Genomic DNA, 16991 nt, shown 5'->3' on the forward strand with positions numbered 1-16991 from the left:
GGAAACCCACACAGACACTGGGAGAATGTGCAAACTCCACACAAACAGTTGCCCGAGGCTGGAATTGAACCCGGGTCCCTGGCGCTGTGAGGCTGCAGTGCTAACCACTGAGCCGCCCAGTTAAATATGGATGTGCTCACGCAGGCAAAACGTTCAAGCTATATGACTTGCCACCTTAGCAAATGTATTCAGTGTGGATCCAGGTAGATATCAGTACCACAGACCTAGCATACTTTCTGATTTTAGCTCAGGAAACACTTGGATTTTTTTTTATATTGTATTAATGTTAATTTTTAGCTTTGGTTTGTTGCATTGTGGAATTTTGTTTCTTTCCAGCTACACAGCACTTCCTAAAATGTTAGGGACTGAAGCTTTTATACATCTATATACCTTTAATATATTTTAAACTGATCTGTTCAGACATGTTGTGACACCCTTCTAGAGCAGTTGGCACTTGAACTTAGGTCTTCTGGCCCAGAAGTCAGGTCTTTAACACTGCACCATAAGATTCTTTATATTCTGACTGACCCTTGGGGCTTTCCTAATATTAGTTTGCCACTAGCTTAAGGGGATGCTATTTGGAGATTGCATACTTCTCCAAAGCTCAATTGTAATCAATGATTGGGCAACTAGTAGCCCTGCAAAACTAAAAGAAGTGGTTTTGGAGTAGATTTGTATCTCGGGTTATGGGTGTTGAGGTTGGTTGGCTTGCCGAACTAGTTTCTTGTTCCGCAACAACACACTGCAGTAACACAGAACTATGCCAAGAGGAAGATGGATACCTCTTTCAGGTTTTCAAGGATAATGGGTATCAAAAAACTGGGCCGAAGATGCCTACACGAATAATGTCAGAAAGTTAACACGTGCCCCAACACATCCATCACATTACCCTACATCAGGAACACATTGATACCCAGCGGTCGTAGGGGTCTTGTGGTTAGTTCCAGAGTGGCACACAAGCCCACATCAACCCTATGACAAATGCTCACCCGAACTAAAGACCCACTCCCTGCCATGGACTCGACCATTATCATCCATAAGATCCCATGCAGAGACTGTGAGAAACATCGGACGAAGAGGAAGGAAACTAACAACAAATCCACATGAACACCAACTGGCTACAAAAAGACACAACCAATACTCACTCATCTCAATCCACATGGATAAGCAGAACCACCAATTCGACTGGGACAACACCAAAATCCTGGGACAAGCTAAGCAGAGACAGGCACGGGAATTCCTAGAAGCCCTCCACAAAGAAGGCCATTAATAAACAGGTAGAACTCGACCCCATGTACATGCCACTACGAAGGAAAACCAGAAAGGAGGCAATCCAGCTCAATGGACTCCAGAGTTTAAAAACCAGGCAGGAAAACACACCAACGCTTCAATGGAGGCTGCACTGAGGATCTTACTCAGCATGGTAACGAAATGTCTGCGGAACAACAAACCAGCTCGGCCAGCCAACCAACCTAAAACAAGTGGTTTAAAATCAAATAATCACAAGTTACTCTTGATAAAATAGCGATTCAACAACACTTTGCAAAGTATTGACCTCTGGCTGGAAGGACAAGGGCATGGGAACACCATCTTTTAAGTTCTCCTCCCAGTTCGCACACCATCTTTACGTGAAACTGCATCACTATTCCTGAACTGTCACTGGCCTAATTTCTGTGAGGACCAGCGTAAATTTTAAAGTGGAGGCTTGGAGACCACTCTGTGGAACACCTACACTCAGTTTGCAACAAACAACTGCACCTCCCAGTCACGAACCATTTCAACTCACCATCCCACTTCTTGGACGACATGTCCATCCTGCTTCTCTGTTGCCTGATGACTGTTTGAGAGCCTATAATACACTTCCAGCAATGTAATTAACTCTTCTTTGATCCTAAGCTCTACCCAAAAAGCTTCGTTTGAAGACCCTTCCAAAGTATCATCTCTCCTTACTGTAGTAACTGTCTTCCAAATAATAATGCAACACCACCTTCTTTTACATCCTCCCCTATCTCACCTGAAGAGTGCAGTGAAGAGATATGATTATCAGGTGTGTGGTTGCACAGGAGTTAGAACAGATTTTAATTCCTGTAATTTTTTTCTGAGTAACTGTCCAGGTATGTGAGTTAGAACTAAAAACATAGAAGGAGGAGTATCAGGAGTAGGCCATTCAGCATGTTCATGGTGGATCCTGTATCCTGTATCTCAATTCCCTATTCTTGCTCTCTCCCTATATCCTTTGCCATCTTTAGCCTCTAAAAATCTATCCATTTCTTAAATATAATCAGTGACTTGGCCTTACCAACATTCTGTCTTCGAGAATTCCACTGTTCTTTTCCCTTGAGTCTCCCATTTTGTCCCTGCCTTCCACTTTGAAAAAGACCTATTTATCCTACTGTCTATTTCCTTGACTGCTAACCAATTTTGAAACCATGCCAGTACATTACCCTCAGTCCCATGTTCTTTGATACATCCCATCCCTATAAAAGGGACTCTACTAAAACCTTTCTGAAAATTCAAATGCAGCATACCCACTGGCTCTCCCTCATTTGCTAGATACATCATCAAAATATCCTATGTGTCAACCAAGATTTCCCTTTTATAGAATGAAAAAAAGTCCTTTTCATACAGCAAATAGTTGGGCTATGGAATGCACTGTCAAGAAATGGAGCCAGGTTCATTTGCGGTATTCAAGAGGCATTGAATGATCATTTGGATTGAAATGATTTGGATGGATATCATCGAAAGGCATGAGACTGGCTCCAAGTAATAGAACCAGTGTAGGCATGATAGACCAAATGGCCTCCATCTATGCCATAGCAATTCTGTGATAAACTCATGTTGAGTTTGCTAATCCCCCTTGAAATCTATCCATTTCTTACATATAAGCAGTGACTTGGCTTCCACAAGTTTTCTGTCGATTAAAAATGTTGTTGTTATTTCTATAGTTATCCTTCCTAGGTCCAACTTTAATAATGTTTTAAGAATGATTATTGCAAAAATTATGCTTTTTTTCCAAGTCTAATTCTAAAAATTATTTATTTTCACACATGAAAGATTAATGGATTTTTTTTAACTAATCTAGGGATGATCTGCTGCTGATTGGACCTGGTACTAGAAATAATACTTATGTGGCACAGGCTGCCAATATAGGATTGACCCTGTTGGCAGTTTGGGATAACAGGCATCCAGGGATTGCAGACTATATCCCCATACCTACCCAGTATGCGATATGGCCCAACATAACAGAAAATGTGATACTGAGCGATGTGATATGTTTCAGCAGCGTATTGGTGAACAATGAAGGTTAGTTTTACAACAGAAAAGAAACCACAGAGTTTTCCTTCATAATTCAAAAGACTTGAAATAGTACAGCTTTGTAGCTGGCTGGAAATCTTAGAATAACAAAAGAAGCAATTTTTTGTTGCAATTGGAAGCTGTCAGAAAGCCACTGCAGCTTTCTATCTCGTGGCCTTAGGCCCATTTGCCCCAATACTTCACTCACCACATGATGAATTAACAGCAGAATTGTAAGAAGGAGCTCCCAGAGCTTTCTAATACTGGAGCTAAGGTGAGCAGGAATTAGCTTCCAATTTGCTTAATGAAATACATAGGTAACCAACCTCCATTTATTACCAATTTTCTTTCCATCCCCATCTAATCCGTGATGCAGGCTCTCTCCAGAGAGAGACAGGTGGAGCCTTTGTTCACTTTATCATTCAAAAGCCAGCAGTTTTGATTTTGCAGCACTTCCTCCAAAATGCACCAAAGTATCAGCCTAAATTATGTGCTTAAGTCACCGGAGGGGTGTTTGAACCCATGACCTCCTCAAGCAAGAAACAAACTTAATCATAGATAAAACATATGGGACAGACACCGCAGTAGGATTTAACTTATTTGAGCTATAAGCAGAATAAAGTCTGGTAATATGAATTTTTATCAGTTTTCACTTTCAAAGGATTGCTTGAATATGTTTTTGTTTTCTTGAGAATAATAGGTAAAATAAATTCAGCAAAGACATAACTACACCTCAGTTACTCCATATTAGAGCAATCTATTTAATGCAATCTTCTGCTTTTCAGGAAGTTTTGTGACATTGTTGCTTGTATAGTGAGTTACATTGGAATTGCTTTTGATTTTAGCTCAAATTGTTTATGATCCTTACAACAGAAAAAAAAAGCTTTCTTTCCAAATGGTGCAAGAAACAGCATCTTAGCCCACAATACAACTTAGTCCCATGTGTCACCCTGTGCTGCAAAATTTTCATTCTCCTCAAATCTTTGTTTATAATTTTTTACTTTCAGAAGTATTTTAAAGGAATCAGTTTTTCTTGATTTACTTCTTGGTATATGATATTCAGATACACTCTGAATATTATGTAATGTAAAATTGTTTCTGTATTGATACATTCTGAAGAAGTACTGCATTTTTTTTCCAAAATGTGAAGTCAGCTGATTTGTTGCTGAATCCTTGAAGTTGTTTATGTTGAATTCAAAACTGAAGTATTTGTTTAGGTGAACCTGGGAACTGGTATCTGTTATCAAGTGAAGTTCTACAGATTGACCCAGCCACAGGATTGGGAGTTACGAGGAGCACAGGGTCAACCACAGTCTATTATGAAATTCCAGGAATTGTGAGAACCTACAGAGAAGTAAGATTTTCATCATTTAATTTTGGTATATTTTATATAATCATGCTTGATTATAATGTATAATTAGTGGAAATATGATAAAATCTTATTTAATTAGTTATGCAGAAAGTATTATCCCTATGAAGTGAAGGGCTCACCAAAAAATAAACAAAGTGGGATTATTTCAGGGATATCTCTTTCCTTCTGCTACCACATTTTCATCACATGGAATTTGACCTTTCCTCTTACCTTTCAGTTATAATGACCATTATAACCAAAACTTGCATTGAATCCTCAGTTATTTTTATCATAAAATATAGTCTTGATTATGTTGTAAAATGCAATAATTCTCCTCTTTCTATTTCAGGTCACAGTTATTGGTGTGGGAAAAGCAAGAGTTTCCTTTCATGGTTTCACTTGTGTAATTGGCCGTCCTAATATTAATGTGTACAGATTTCTTGTGACTACAATGAACAAAGATAGCAGTCTGAGAGGTGAGTGCTGATAGTTTCCCCCCTGTATTTAGAAACAATAATTGTGAAGAGACATTTAAGACACACTTGTCAAACTGCATTTCCTGCAGTAACAATGAAAAGTTACAATGTTACAATTTAATCTAGGATATTTTGTTATAAAAGTGAATATAGGAATAGATATTTGAGAAGAATCTTGATTATGCGGCTTCAGAATGGGAACTGAATTATATTTGTGTACCATGGGTTCGATTATTCCCCATCTGATTCTGTTTCACTACAAGACTGAGATTCATCTTGGCCTCAGTGTGCAATACAATGAGAAATTGAGTAGTACATAACTAGCTTTGTGCCTTTATGTTGAGCAAAACATTTTTGAGGAATTATAAGTATATAAATTGGTCACATGCACATCACATGATTCATAGAGAGCAACATTTAAACTTTGTATCTGATATTCAGTACCATAGCCATTAACAGAAACAATATCACGCACTGTATATTACGTGGTCAGTCCGACATTGCCTGTTTTGTGCCACTTCCAGAAGCTAATTTAAACTGCATAGAATTGGTTGATGCAAAAGGTTAGTGTAGAATTCTACTTTAAATTAAGCATTGGACATAGAAAAAGTCACGGGTTGAAGTGTGAACTGACTTTTAAAAATAAATCATTTTAGGGTGACATCAGGTATTTTGTCAAGCAGAAAATGATGGAATGGACTTCTCAACAGATCGATAGAGGTTAGAACCAGAATCAGAAGTATGAGAATCATTTAAGAAGTTATTTAATTTGCCTGTGGGAAAGTGTATTATCCTAGCTGGATAAATTAGGGTAGGATAAATGAGCTTCATCATCCATAAGTACATTATTCACTGTGTCATCCTGTTCTAACCCTATGTGAGTAACACTATGCTCGTCTGTTTTCTAATTGAATATATTCCATTTTTTGTTATGCCACTAGCCATGTTATGCAAAATCTACCTTGCTTCAAATTTACAACCTGATTATCTTGGAGTAAAACGTATTCACCCAATAGAAACCAACAGTTTTAAAGTGCTGCTCATTTATGTTTCAGATTAGTGTACTTGAAGAACCATGGGTGAGGACGGAATGAAAAGAAGTTGGAGAAGTCTGACTTTTCTATAAGAGAGTTATAGGAAGCTTATAAAACCGAAATGAGTTACCTAACCTAATTTAATTGCAGCAAAAATAAGTCAGAAACAGTCACCTTGACAATTCTTGCCAACTCCAGGATATATCCCTAAAAATAAATACATTAATCAAATCAATTCAGGAAAGAAAACCCTCAAATTTAGCCTTTCAGCCATCTTACTTTTCAGTAACTCAGACAACTTTCTCTCCGTCCATCACATCAGCAGGGCTTTGTCCTTCCCAAATTCTTCTTGTAAAGAGGCCAGTTAGGAGAATACTTGACACGCCAGATCTTTATGATCTGGTTTCATGGACTATAATCATTTAAAGAACAAAGTGCGTGGAATAACCAAGGTTAAGATAATAAGTAGTAGGATTCCAGGGTTGAATTGAAACTGTCCCAAAAATCAATTATACAAACTTGATCAAGGCAAGCATAAACAATAATCATTAAATCGATATACTGCCCAGGAAGAAAATTATTCTAAACCATATGCACTATATATGTGCAACTTAGACTAACACTCAAGATTGACATGAGGTAAATAAGCAACTCCACAGAGTGCATTTTAAATAAATAATGCAATCAGAATGCATCCGAGTGAATGTTAAAGTCACTGTGGGTCACTAAAATGTATTAAAACTGTCTCCTTTGAAGGATCTCCAAGTATTCACCTTTTAAGGTCTAAAGCCTTAGAATACCCTTAAGGCTTTAACTCCTACTGCTTCAACATTGTTCACACCTTGATTAATCAGTTCCTTTGTCCTGAGACTAGGTTCCCCAGGACTTCCGAACCTGCTCCTAAGTAACTAATTCCTAGTGCAATTCCAATTTTTAACAAACAGTGCCACTGAGCTGCAGCTGAATTTCTCTTAGCTCCAGTCTTTCACAGCTGCACCAAGCAAATACTGCTTACACACTTCTGTCACCTCAGTCACAGTTGCACTGAACCATTGGTGACTCCCAAGGCCCTTTAACCCAACGCTTTCTCCTCAGTATGAAGGCACCACTCTTTGGGTCTTCTGCTGTGCCCTAACTGCCTGGTGTCTGCTAACAGCAGCCCTTGTGCTACTTGGAACCATTTATTTCAACCCTGTTGCAATTCCAAACTGCAATTGACATCTGGCAAACATCCTCCCAGTAAACTGAACCAAAGAACCTTCTTAATCTCCATGTATCTCCCTGAGGAAGTGGCTTGCACAACACTCTCCTTAATTTGAACGTTAGAGTTTACTGAATAATTCTAGGCTAATGTGGCTCAAAAAGCTTTCTGAAGAAGAGTCATATCAGACTCAAAATGTTAGTTCTGATTCTGTTTCCATAGATCCTGCCAGACCTGCTGAGTTTCTTGAGGGTTTGTTTTTATTTCAAATTTCCACCATCTGCAGTATTTGCTTCTATCTTAGCTCCAAATTCCTTTGGACTGCTATTATTGTAAACTGTGCAGACACAACATCCCCAGCTAAGTAAGCCCATCTTTTGTTCTATACAGTCATTTCTAATATAATGCGATAGTTCCATTCTCATGCAATCTTGTATGAAAACCACACAATAACAGCACCATTTAAAGTAATGGGGATGGAATCACAATATAGCCAATAGAAGTAGGGAAAGTTAGCGTTCTACAAATATCACTTCATAATTCTTCAATCATGTTAAAACCAGTACATGTTGACGAAACACACATTATATCAGAACCGACTGTAGTTCCATCTCTTCTATTCTGATTCTGTTAAACAAAAAGTGATAACTTTGGATTCTGAAGAAGTGTCGCTGGACCCAAAAAATTAACTCTGATTTGTCTCCGCAGATGCTGCCAGGCCTGCTGAGTTTTTCCAACAACTTCTGTTTTTGTTTTGGTCCTAATCTCCAGGATCTGCACTTCTTTTGGTTTTTTGTAACTTCTAGCATTGTCAGTTGTTTTGGCTCCTCTGGCAATTGCTAAAGCCCAACATTTTAATTACTTCAGAGATAATGGGACTGCAGATGCTGGAGAATCCAAGATAATAAAGTTTGAAGCTGGACGAACACAGCAGGCCAAGCAGCATCTCAGGAGCACAAAAGCTTCCTGAGATGCTGCTTGGCCTGCTGTGTTCATCCAGCTTCACACTTTATTATTTTAATTACTTTCCTTCCTAGCTATTGACCTTTTAAATAAGCGCAATCCAAACCTTTCTAGTGGACAAGACTCCCAAAGTGCTCCAGTTGCATTTGTCCAGTTTTCAATAGTTAACCTTTGGTGCCTGATATATTAAAACATAAGCCATGAACTAGATACTCCAGCACTCTGACCCTTGTTTCACCTCTTGAGCTGAATCCCAACTTATGTAAATTGGACAATAAAACTTGCCATCATGTTTCCTTAAGTGCCTGGCTTCATTTTGTATCTGTTCACATAAGTAGCATTCTGAGGTTTTGGAGTAGATCAGTAGTTCGGGTTGTGGGTTTGGAAGTTGGTTGGTTTGTCAAGCTGGTTTGTTGTTCTGCAGATGTTTCGTTACCTCAGTACCGCGCTGAGGATGTCACCTAGCATGGTAACAAAAGGTCTGTGGAACAGCAAACCAGCTCGGCGAGCCAACAAACCTCAATACATAAGTAGCATGCACTGTTATTGATTCTATCAAGATATTATGCCCTTTAATCATAGAAAATTTTGATACATTCCAAATTCTTCCAGTTATATACTGCATTTTAGGCATTCAAACTCTACAGCTTTGTACAACTTATTTATAAATGACTGAATCTTAATGTGTTATTTTTTGCTTTATTTTCTCCATGACATCAAGTTTATTCATATTGGTCAGATGAAGGGATAATTATTCTACTCACCTGCTATGAGTGAACACTTTTAAACAAAACCATTATAATCAGCATGCATTCTCAACAGGAATATTTGTTGGACATTGGCCCTAATCAAATGTTGCATTGATTATTCTATACCCAGGATCTTCCCTTAACATTGTAAAAAATACTTTGATTTAAGCTGTAATTTATTTACCTTCTGGAAAGAATTACTATCTACCACACCCCTTCTCTCTCTCTCAGTCTTTCCCCCGACTTCCAGTGCTGAATCACAGGCTTTTGTCTATCAACTCCGAGTTGTAGCACTCCATTATAACAATGCTGTCAGGCTGTCTGTGTGTTTACCTAATCAATGAAGTTAGATTATGACTTTGTGTTCATGAAGTCTACTGTATCTGAACTTTGTGATATCAGTATTTTGTGTTCATCCAGGAGATTGCAGTTTTGCTCAAGTTAAAGCTATGTCGAAGCTAAATCCTGCATCAAACCTTGCCTGTTCTGTGCGGTTTAGTAATATTGGATTGCAGTCCCTAGCAGGTTCTGTTTTCTCTGTGGAACCAGAATTCTTAGCTGACACAGGTAAATGAGTAATATAGCCCTTCTAGAGTGATGTGATCTCTCGCTGTTTCATGCAGGCATTATTTCAAAATATACTTAATTATTTCTATGTTAAACATGATAGCTATAAACTAACTGACTTATTGATGCACTCTTTAATACCTGTGCATGAAAAACTGGTTATGTCATCTTCTCACACAGCTACAGATCCTGAAATTGCTAGTACAAATCCACTTTATTTATTGGATGTAAATCAAATGAACTCAATACTAATTTTCTATTGTTATCAGAAACTATTGATGGAAATAGCAAGTAAAACAACTTTATACTGATTTTGGTCATAGAGTCAATTAAATAAAATGTATAAAGGCAGCATCATGGCAAATGTCTAGGAGATAAGACTCACTCCACTAATAATCTTTATTAACATTGGAAAAAGATTGCAAAATTCTGCAGTATGGAGACATGTGCATCTCCTAGTATATGAATTACAGCAATTAGGAATGCAAATGGAATTGTCATTTATTGCAAGGGTAAAGAAATATTTAAATAAGGAATTTTTGCTTCAATTGCATAGACATTAGTAATACCACAACTGGAGTAATGTGTATAGTTTTGGACTCATTAGTTGAGAAAGAATTATACTGTATTAGAAAATTCACTCAACCTATTCCAGGAATGAGGCAGTTGCCTTTTCTGAGGAAAGTTTGGATCTGTACTCATTGGAGTTCAGAAGGATGAAAGGTGATCTTATTGAAACATTCAAATCTTGAGGGGTTTTGACAGGTTAGATGCTAAGGATGTTTCCCTGTGTTAGAACTAATGGATTCAGTATATGTTTTAATGCCTAATGACAATTTCTTTTTAAAAAGAAAATAATAAAATCAGATGTATCAAAAGAAAATCAGTTCAGAAAGCAGCTACTAGCTCAATTCTGTAACCTTAAATGTTTTTATGAGTATCTGTTACTTTGCTTTCAATTTTTAGGTCATTACAGTTGCACCGTCACTATAAAAGAACTATCAGACTCTGTACGTAAGGATTTAAGTATAGGCGGAGACACCTATATATCTGTAAAGGCTTCTGTCTTGGGAGGCCATTATGCAGGACAAGTTGGAAGAACAGAGATTCCATTCATTCCTGGATTTTATATAAACCAATCAGTTGTGACTCTTAGTTACAAAGAGCCAACAGTTAACATCACCGTATTTGGTATAGTTAAAGTATTGAATGAACTGGAGGTAAGGAATTAGAGACACCGTTGTGCTGGACTTTCAGACTGTAAAAGATTTCATTGAATCCCTACAGTGTGGAAACAGGCCCTTTGGCCCAATAAATCCACAGCAAACCTCAGAGCATCACACCCAGACCCATCCTCCTGTAACCTATCTCTACACATCCTTAGAGACATGGCCACTTCACCTAACCTGCACATCTTTGGACTGTGGGAGGAAACCGGAGCACCCGGAGGACACCCACACAAACGCGGGAGAATGTGCAAACTCCACACAGACAGTCACCTGAGGGTGGAATTGAACCTGGGTCCCTGGTGCTGTGAGGCAGCAGTGCTAACCATGAGCCACTGTGCGACCCTGCCTTAACAAAGCTTTAGGCATTGGCAGCTTTCAAATGCAGTGTTACAGGGATTAAATTTATGAGTTACCATGCATAACCAGGAATTTGCACAGAGCTTCACTTGCCCCACTACTGCATCTTACCAGAAACATGGCAGAGCTCCATTTACAAACATAACCGCACTGCCATATTTCTGATTAGGTCAGAACAATGGAATGAAATCTAATCTAAGTGAATGCCTGTGTTCAACTGTGTGCATTTTTCTTAATTAAAGGTAATTAGTAGCAAAGCAATTGTTTCAAAGAATAGTATTTTTAGGAATTTATGAAGTTAAAATCAGAGGAATTTTACTAATCTTCTGGAAACCTCATGCATTGAGAACAATTTGTAACAGAAATGGAAATGATAATGTTTTAGCATACACCAGTCTATTTTTAAAAAAAATTATCTAAGTTATCATTCCACCAGACATGCCACACTTAAATAAATAATTTTCCTCTTTGTCTTCTTTCTCCCCTTGTTTCATGGAACCACACACTGTTTGCTGGGGCACAGTTTCATAAGCACTAGTCACTTTCTGATACCTATCATAAGTGAACTTATTCATATGCTATTTTTGACAGGTTCACAGCTGAGCATGATCCTGTCTTCATTTGACATCCACATGCATACATGATCACAGCAAGAATTGCTGTATGGTAATCCAAATCACAAGCTCTGTCCAGTTTTCCTGTCCCTAACCTGTGATACTCTGATAGATTGCATTTTCTTTCCTGCCATGAGATCAGCTAACTTTGCAAAGATCAGAGATGAATGAAAGCTGATTAGACATACAAGATCTCCGGTGATTTTTATTTGAGATGTATTTTTGTCTTAATGTTTAAAGGCATGTATGTTACCATATTTTAATTTAACCCCTAGGTTCAATCACAATCACCTGCAATTGTAGTGAGTCAGCCTATTCGGTTACATTCATTGCACAATGCTGTTTATTCACTAAGTACTGCAAATCTTAGCCTTCTTCAGCAAGGATTACCATGTACCAATATCAGTGTATCCAGCCCCATGACAAAACAGTCTGTACATGTGACCGTCACAGTTCTACGGAGTGGAGGCAATGGTGGCACAGCAGGCAAGAGTTAGCACAAATAGTGCAATACTGTTATTTTTTCAATATTTGTCAAGTTTGCTTTTTAATTGCATTCTTCCTTTAATATCTTATTTCTCTCAATCTTGCAACTGAAGCTCACTTAAGTAGTGCTTAGTAAGAAGTGTGCAGTTTCCCATGATATTCTGTAGCATTAAAATCTCTGTCTGAAGTTTTAAAATTATATCAATAGAGGAAGACCGATAGTATAGTACAACAGATTAGTGCAAATGTTCTTCTGTCCTTTGCCTGGAGATTTCACGTTTCCAAGTGCAGGAAAGAATAAAATAGAGCAACAGCTGTTCATTAAGTTTTGGTCCATTGTAGTCCTGGAGGTAAATTGAATGTAATGGGGACAGGTAAAAAAAGTGTGCTGACCTACTAATCAAATCCCCAAATTCAGACTATTTAGAATTTTACAGCAATCCTCTCCCTATCTATTTTCTACTCCTTGGAGATTCAGACAGCATGATTCAGGTCTCTGAGTGCCAAGTTTGCACCAGTAGAGAGTTGGTTGCTAAGTGGGCTTGTTAAAACGTCCAGCTCTTCAGCATAATTCTGATGTTTCCCCAAACCTTACTGCTCACCTGACTTACTACCCATCTCCATTCCTCTCTCATCTTCACCACGAATCCTTTCTTTCACCTCTCATGTGTCCTCCTTTGCCATTCACCTGCATCTGCAATGTCCTTAGAAACCATACAATAAAATTGAGAATCCTTTGAAGTAGACATTTTTTAAATCTCTAACAACCTTAAAAGTGTTGTCACTGCAATACAAAAAACATTCATGTTCTTAAAAAAGATTTGGATCTAATGAAAAAGATGTCAGTCCCTTCTAATGGTTATTTTCTTATTAAACTAAACTTCTGTTCAGTAAACATCATCAAAAAAGCTAATCATTTAGTAACTTATACAGTTGTCAAACAGTACATGTATTCTTGCTAAGATAAGCGATTCTTTAGGTTTTGAAATTCAGCCAAGCATTCAAAATGACCCCAGCTTTCAAAACCAACGATCAGAAATGAGACCAGTGCAAAATGATTATTTTTCTAACCTGCACCAAATGCTCAATTAATCAGAGCAATCCAAGAGCAAAAATTTATTGAAGTGAAAGCTGCAGATTAGCTTTTACTTTACAAATGCAAAGCGCTTTGGACATGTAAGTCGCTTCAGATCATGACACCCGGTCCCCAGGTATTGTGTTATTCAGTTTTAAATGTCTAATAATATTTGCAGCAAGGAAAAATTACTCTAATGCATCTCAAAAATTATTCAGTGTTGAGCAATTCACAAACGAGCCTATAACCATTACTTCGGTAAAAGCATATTTAACTCTAAACACAGCATCTGATTATTACATTAGAAGTGATCAAGCAATTGACATTTACCTCTCGAAATGTTCTCAACTCCTGAGCAGGCTTCTCCATGGTTCACAGAGCTTCTCCAGTGATTCCAAAATATGCCCAAAAAGTCAAAAATACCAGGGAGAAGAAAACATGGATTTTTTAAAGTTGTCAATGGCGACTTCAATATTGGAGGAGATGTGTGCAGGAGCTTGTAATTTGTGCAAAAAAGCTGAAATAGCATCTTGGATATTAATGTTATCAGTTTCAAAAGCTTCTTGCTTCACGAAATCCTAATGAACAATTCTTCAGTGTTTGCACAGCATTGAGAGTTTAAGCCACTTTAATTATAAAGGCAATTGAAGTAATACTGAGATAACATAGTAAAGAGCTAGATGAACACAGCAGGCCAGGCAGCATCAGAGGGGCAAGAAAGCTAACGTTTCGGGTCTGGACCCTTCTTCAGGAGTTTTTGAAGAAAGATCCAGACCCGAAACATCAGCTTTCCTGCTCCCCTGATGCTGCCTGGCCTGCTGTGATCATCCAGCTCTACACCGTGTTATCTCAGATTCTCCAGCATCTGCAGTTCCTACTATCACTGAAGTAGTATTGACACTGGTCAAATTTCTTCTTCATGTTGAATTTGCCGAGTGACCACGAGAGTAAAACACAAAACATATGTTCTAGATGGCAACTTTCCTGATACCCAGCTTTAAAATAAGTATTATCTTGCATGTTATTTAATATGTATCTAATTTTGGATTTATTGACTAGAGTCAGATAACCTGGTACAAGATGTATTTTGCCCTATTTCATTTTTAATTGTATTTAAAAATTCATTTAAAGTATGTTTCAAATTTATCCCATTTCCATCATCAGAACGTGATTCAACAATATACAGGTTGTAATTTACAATCCCATGTAGATCAATTTAACAAATTCAGCCTAATTGCAATGGCAGTCCTCTTTTCAATTTTGTTTTGTAGGAGAATTACCTTTTGAGGAATCAACTTTCTTTGACCAGCTAGTGGAATCCTACCAAGTATTGATGTTCACTTTATTTGCAGTCCTCGCTACAACTGCTATAATCTTTATTGGTAATTATCTAAAATCATGTTGCCTTTGTTGCTATTTCTTCTCAGAATGCCGCACTCAAAGATTAACCATCTTTTGGTGTAGGTGTATAGTTGAATGCCAATCTTCCACATTGACCTGGGGTACTGCAAAGCCTTTCCACATTTGGTCTTTACATCTTGGTTTTAGAAACTGTCAAAGTTGCAATTGCAGTAAATAATGGTGTAATATAGTACTTCATCATCTTAATTTATTGCAGTTTGTTATTAATATCACTATAAAAAAATAACTGACATTAACATTATCATGCCCACAGTCATAACCACAGATCACACACAGGCATATTGAACTTTAATTACAGTCTGCTTTCCTTAAAAAAAAGTTATACACCCCAGAGGAGAGGTTCTGAGGAAGGGTCACCGGACCCGAAACGTTAACTCTGTTTTTTCCTTCACAGATGCTGCCAGACCTGCTGAGCTTTTCCAGCAAATTTGTTTTTGTTCCTGATTTACAGCATCTGCAGTTCTTTCAGTTTTTATGTCATACACCTCAGAATTGACTACAGTTGTAAATTCAGTAGCTACCTGGAGAGGGAGAGATTCTAGAATGTAATGCATGGTAGGTTGTCAGAGATGCTCGGAAGGGAAAAAATGAGCTACAGTCTTAGTTATAATCTCCTGTAAGCATCTCAGTCTGTGAACATGATGGTGTAAAAACAAAAGCAGTGTGGGGGAAAGCATGTTTACAGATTTCCCCCAACAAGTATACACAGGGACAGGGACAGAACAAGTTTCAACCCAGCCTGGATAACAACGTGTGGAGCTGGATGAACACAGCAGGCCAAGCAGCATCTCAGGAGCACAAAAGCTGACGTTTCGGGCCTGGACTCTTCATCAGAGAGCTGATGAAGGGTCCAGGCCCGAAACGTCAGCTTTTGTGCTCCTGAGATGCTGCTTGGCCTGCTGTGTTCACCCAGCTCCACACTTTGTTACCTTGGATTCTCCAGCATCTGCAGTTCCCATTATCACTTCACCCCAGCCTGTGTGTGTTGGTGGCCTGACATCCTAGTGTTTGGATTAGTGTGCTATGAGGGTCACCACTTGGAGAACAATCATTTAAACACATCTGCAGGTGAAAGTAAAGTAAGACTTTCACACTGTAAGTACTGCCAGTCAACAGCTGTTCACACTGACATGAATGTTATTAGTGACATCTACTGCAATGGCTGCAACATGCAATTATCCACTGTTCATGACCAATTCAAAGGCTGATCCATCTCTTTTTAAATTTTATCTTTTTGGACTTGCCTCTTATTTCTCATTTCTGTGTATGTGTGTTGCATTTTTTTTCTCACAGTGATTGAGTTCAACAACTCCAGACTTTGAACACTGTCCTCCATTTTGATGATACCCCCTTCTTCTGGCCCCATTATCTTGTTTACATAGGTTTGGTCCCAGCAGAGCTGCCCTTAATATCCCCTCTAAACCTCCTGTTATTGACCCTTCAACTAAGGGGCACTGCTGTTTTCCATTCACCCCTGTCCATGCCCCTCTTATCTCATACACTCAATCAAGATCCCCCACATCCTTCTCTGCTCCAAAGAAAACAACCCTAGCTTAACCAGCTACTCTTCAGAGTTAAAACACTCCATCCCGGACAACATCTTGGAGAATCTCCTCTTCAGCCTGCAATTACATCCTTCCTATACTCCAGAAACCAGAACTGCATACGACACTTAGCTGTGGCCTAGCCAAAGTCTGGTACAGCCCTTCCAACATAACCTCCTTACGCATATTACCCATGCCTCAGCTGATCAAAGCAAGTGTCTCATATGCCTTCTTAGCCTCCCTGTCAACCTGCCCTGAAACCTTCAGGAATTTACAGGCAAATACCTGAAGATCCCTCTGTTCCTCTGAACGTCCCAGTGTTCTGTCATTCATTGAATATTCTCTTATCTTGTTACTTCTTCCAAAGTACATGACCTCACACTTTTCAGGATTAAATTCCATCCATCACCAATCTGAACAATTCATGTATATCTTCCTGTAGGACTTTCTTCCTCACTGATAACAATCTTTGTTTCATCCAAAAGCTAACTTATCTCCCCACCGCCACCTGCCCACACACACTCGCATTCACATCTACATTTACATTGGGACCCAGCACCAATTCTTTTGGTACACAACTGACACCAATGTATAGTGGCCTCTGGTCATACAAACAGTCTTCTGCCACT

At 38.5% G+C, this 16991-nt stretch overlaps 1 protein-coding gene across 1 annotated transcript in view; it reads left to right on the forward strand.

Annotated features, from left to right (window-relative positions):
- The window catches only part of LOC125464424 (nuclear pore membrane glycoprotein 210-like), a 142374-nt gene that overhangs the window by 118861 nt on the left and 6522 nt on the right, over positions 1-16991 (forward strand). The window contains exons 32-38 of the mRNA XM_059655315.1: positions 3083-3303; positions 4512-4648; positions 4995-5121; positions 9489-9635; positions 10602-10855; positions 12111-12321; positions 14668-14778. Coding sequence (XP_059511298.1) covers positions 3083-3303; positions 4512-4648; positions 4995-5121; positions 9489-9635; positions 10602-10855; positions 12111-12321; positions 14668-14778 — 1208 coding nt within the window. The remainder of the gene's footprint in view (positions 1-3082; positions 3304-4511; positions 4649-4994; positions 5122-9488; positions 9636-10601; positions 10856-12110; positions 12322-14667; positions 14779-16991) is intronic.

This window comes from Stegostoma tigrinum, chromosome 27 (genome assembly GCF_030684315.1).
Source record: "Stegostoma tigrinum isolate sSteTig4 chromosome 27, sSteTig4.hap1, whole genome shotgun sequence".
Classification (NCBI taxonomy): Eukaryota; Metazoa; Chordata; class Chondrichthyes; order Orectolobiformes; family Stegostomatidae; genus Stegostoma; species Stegostoma tigrinum.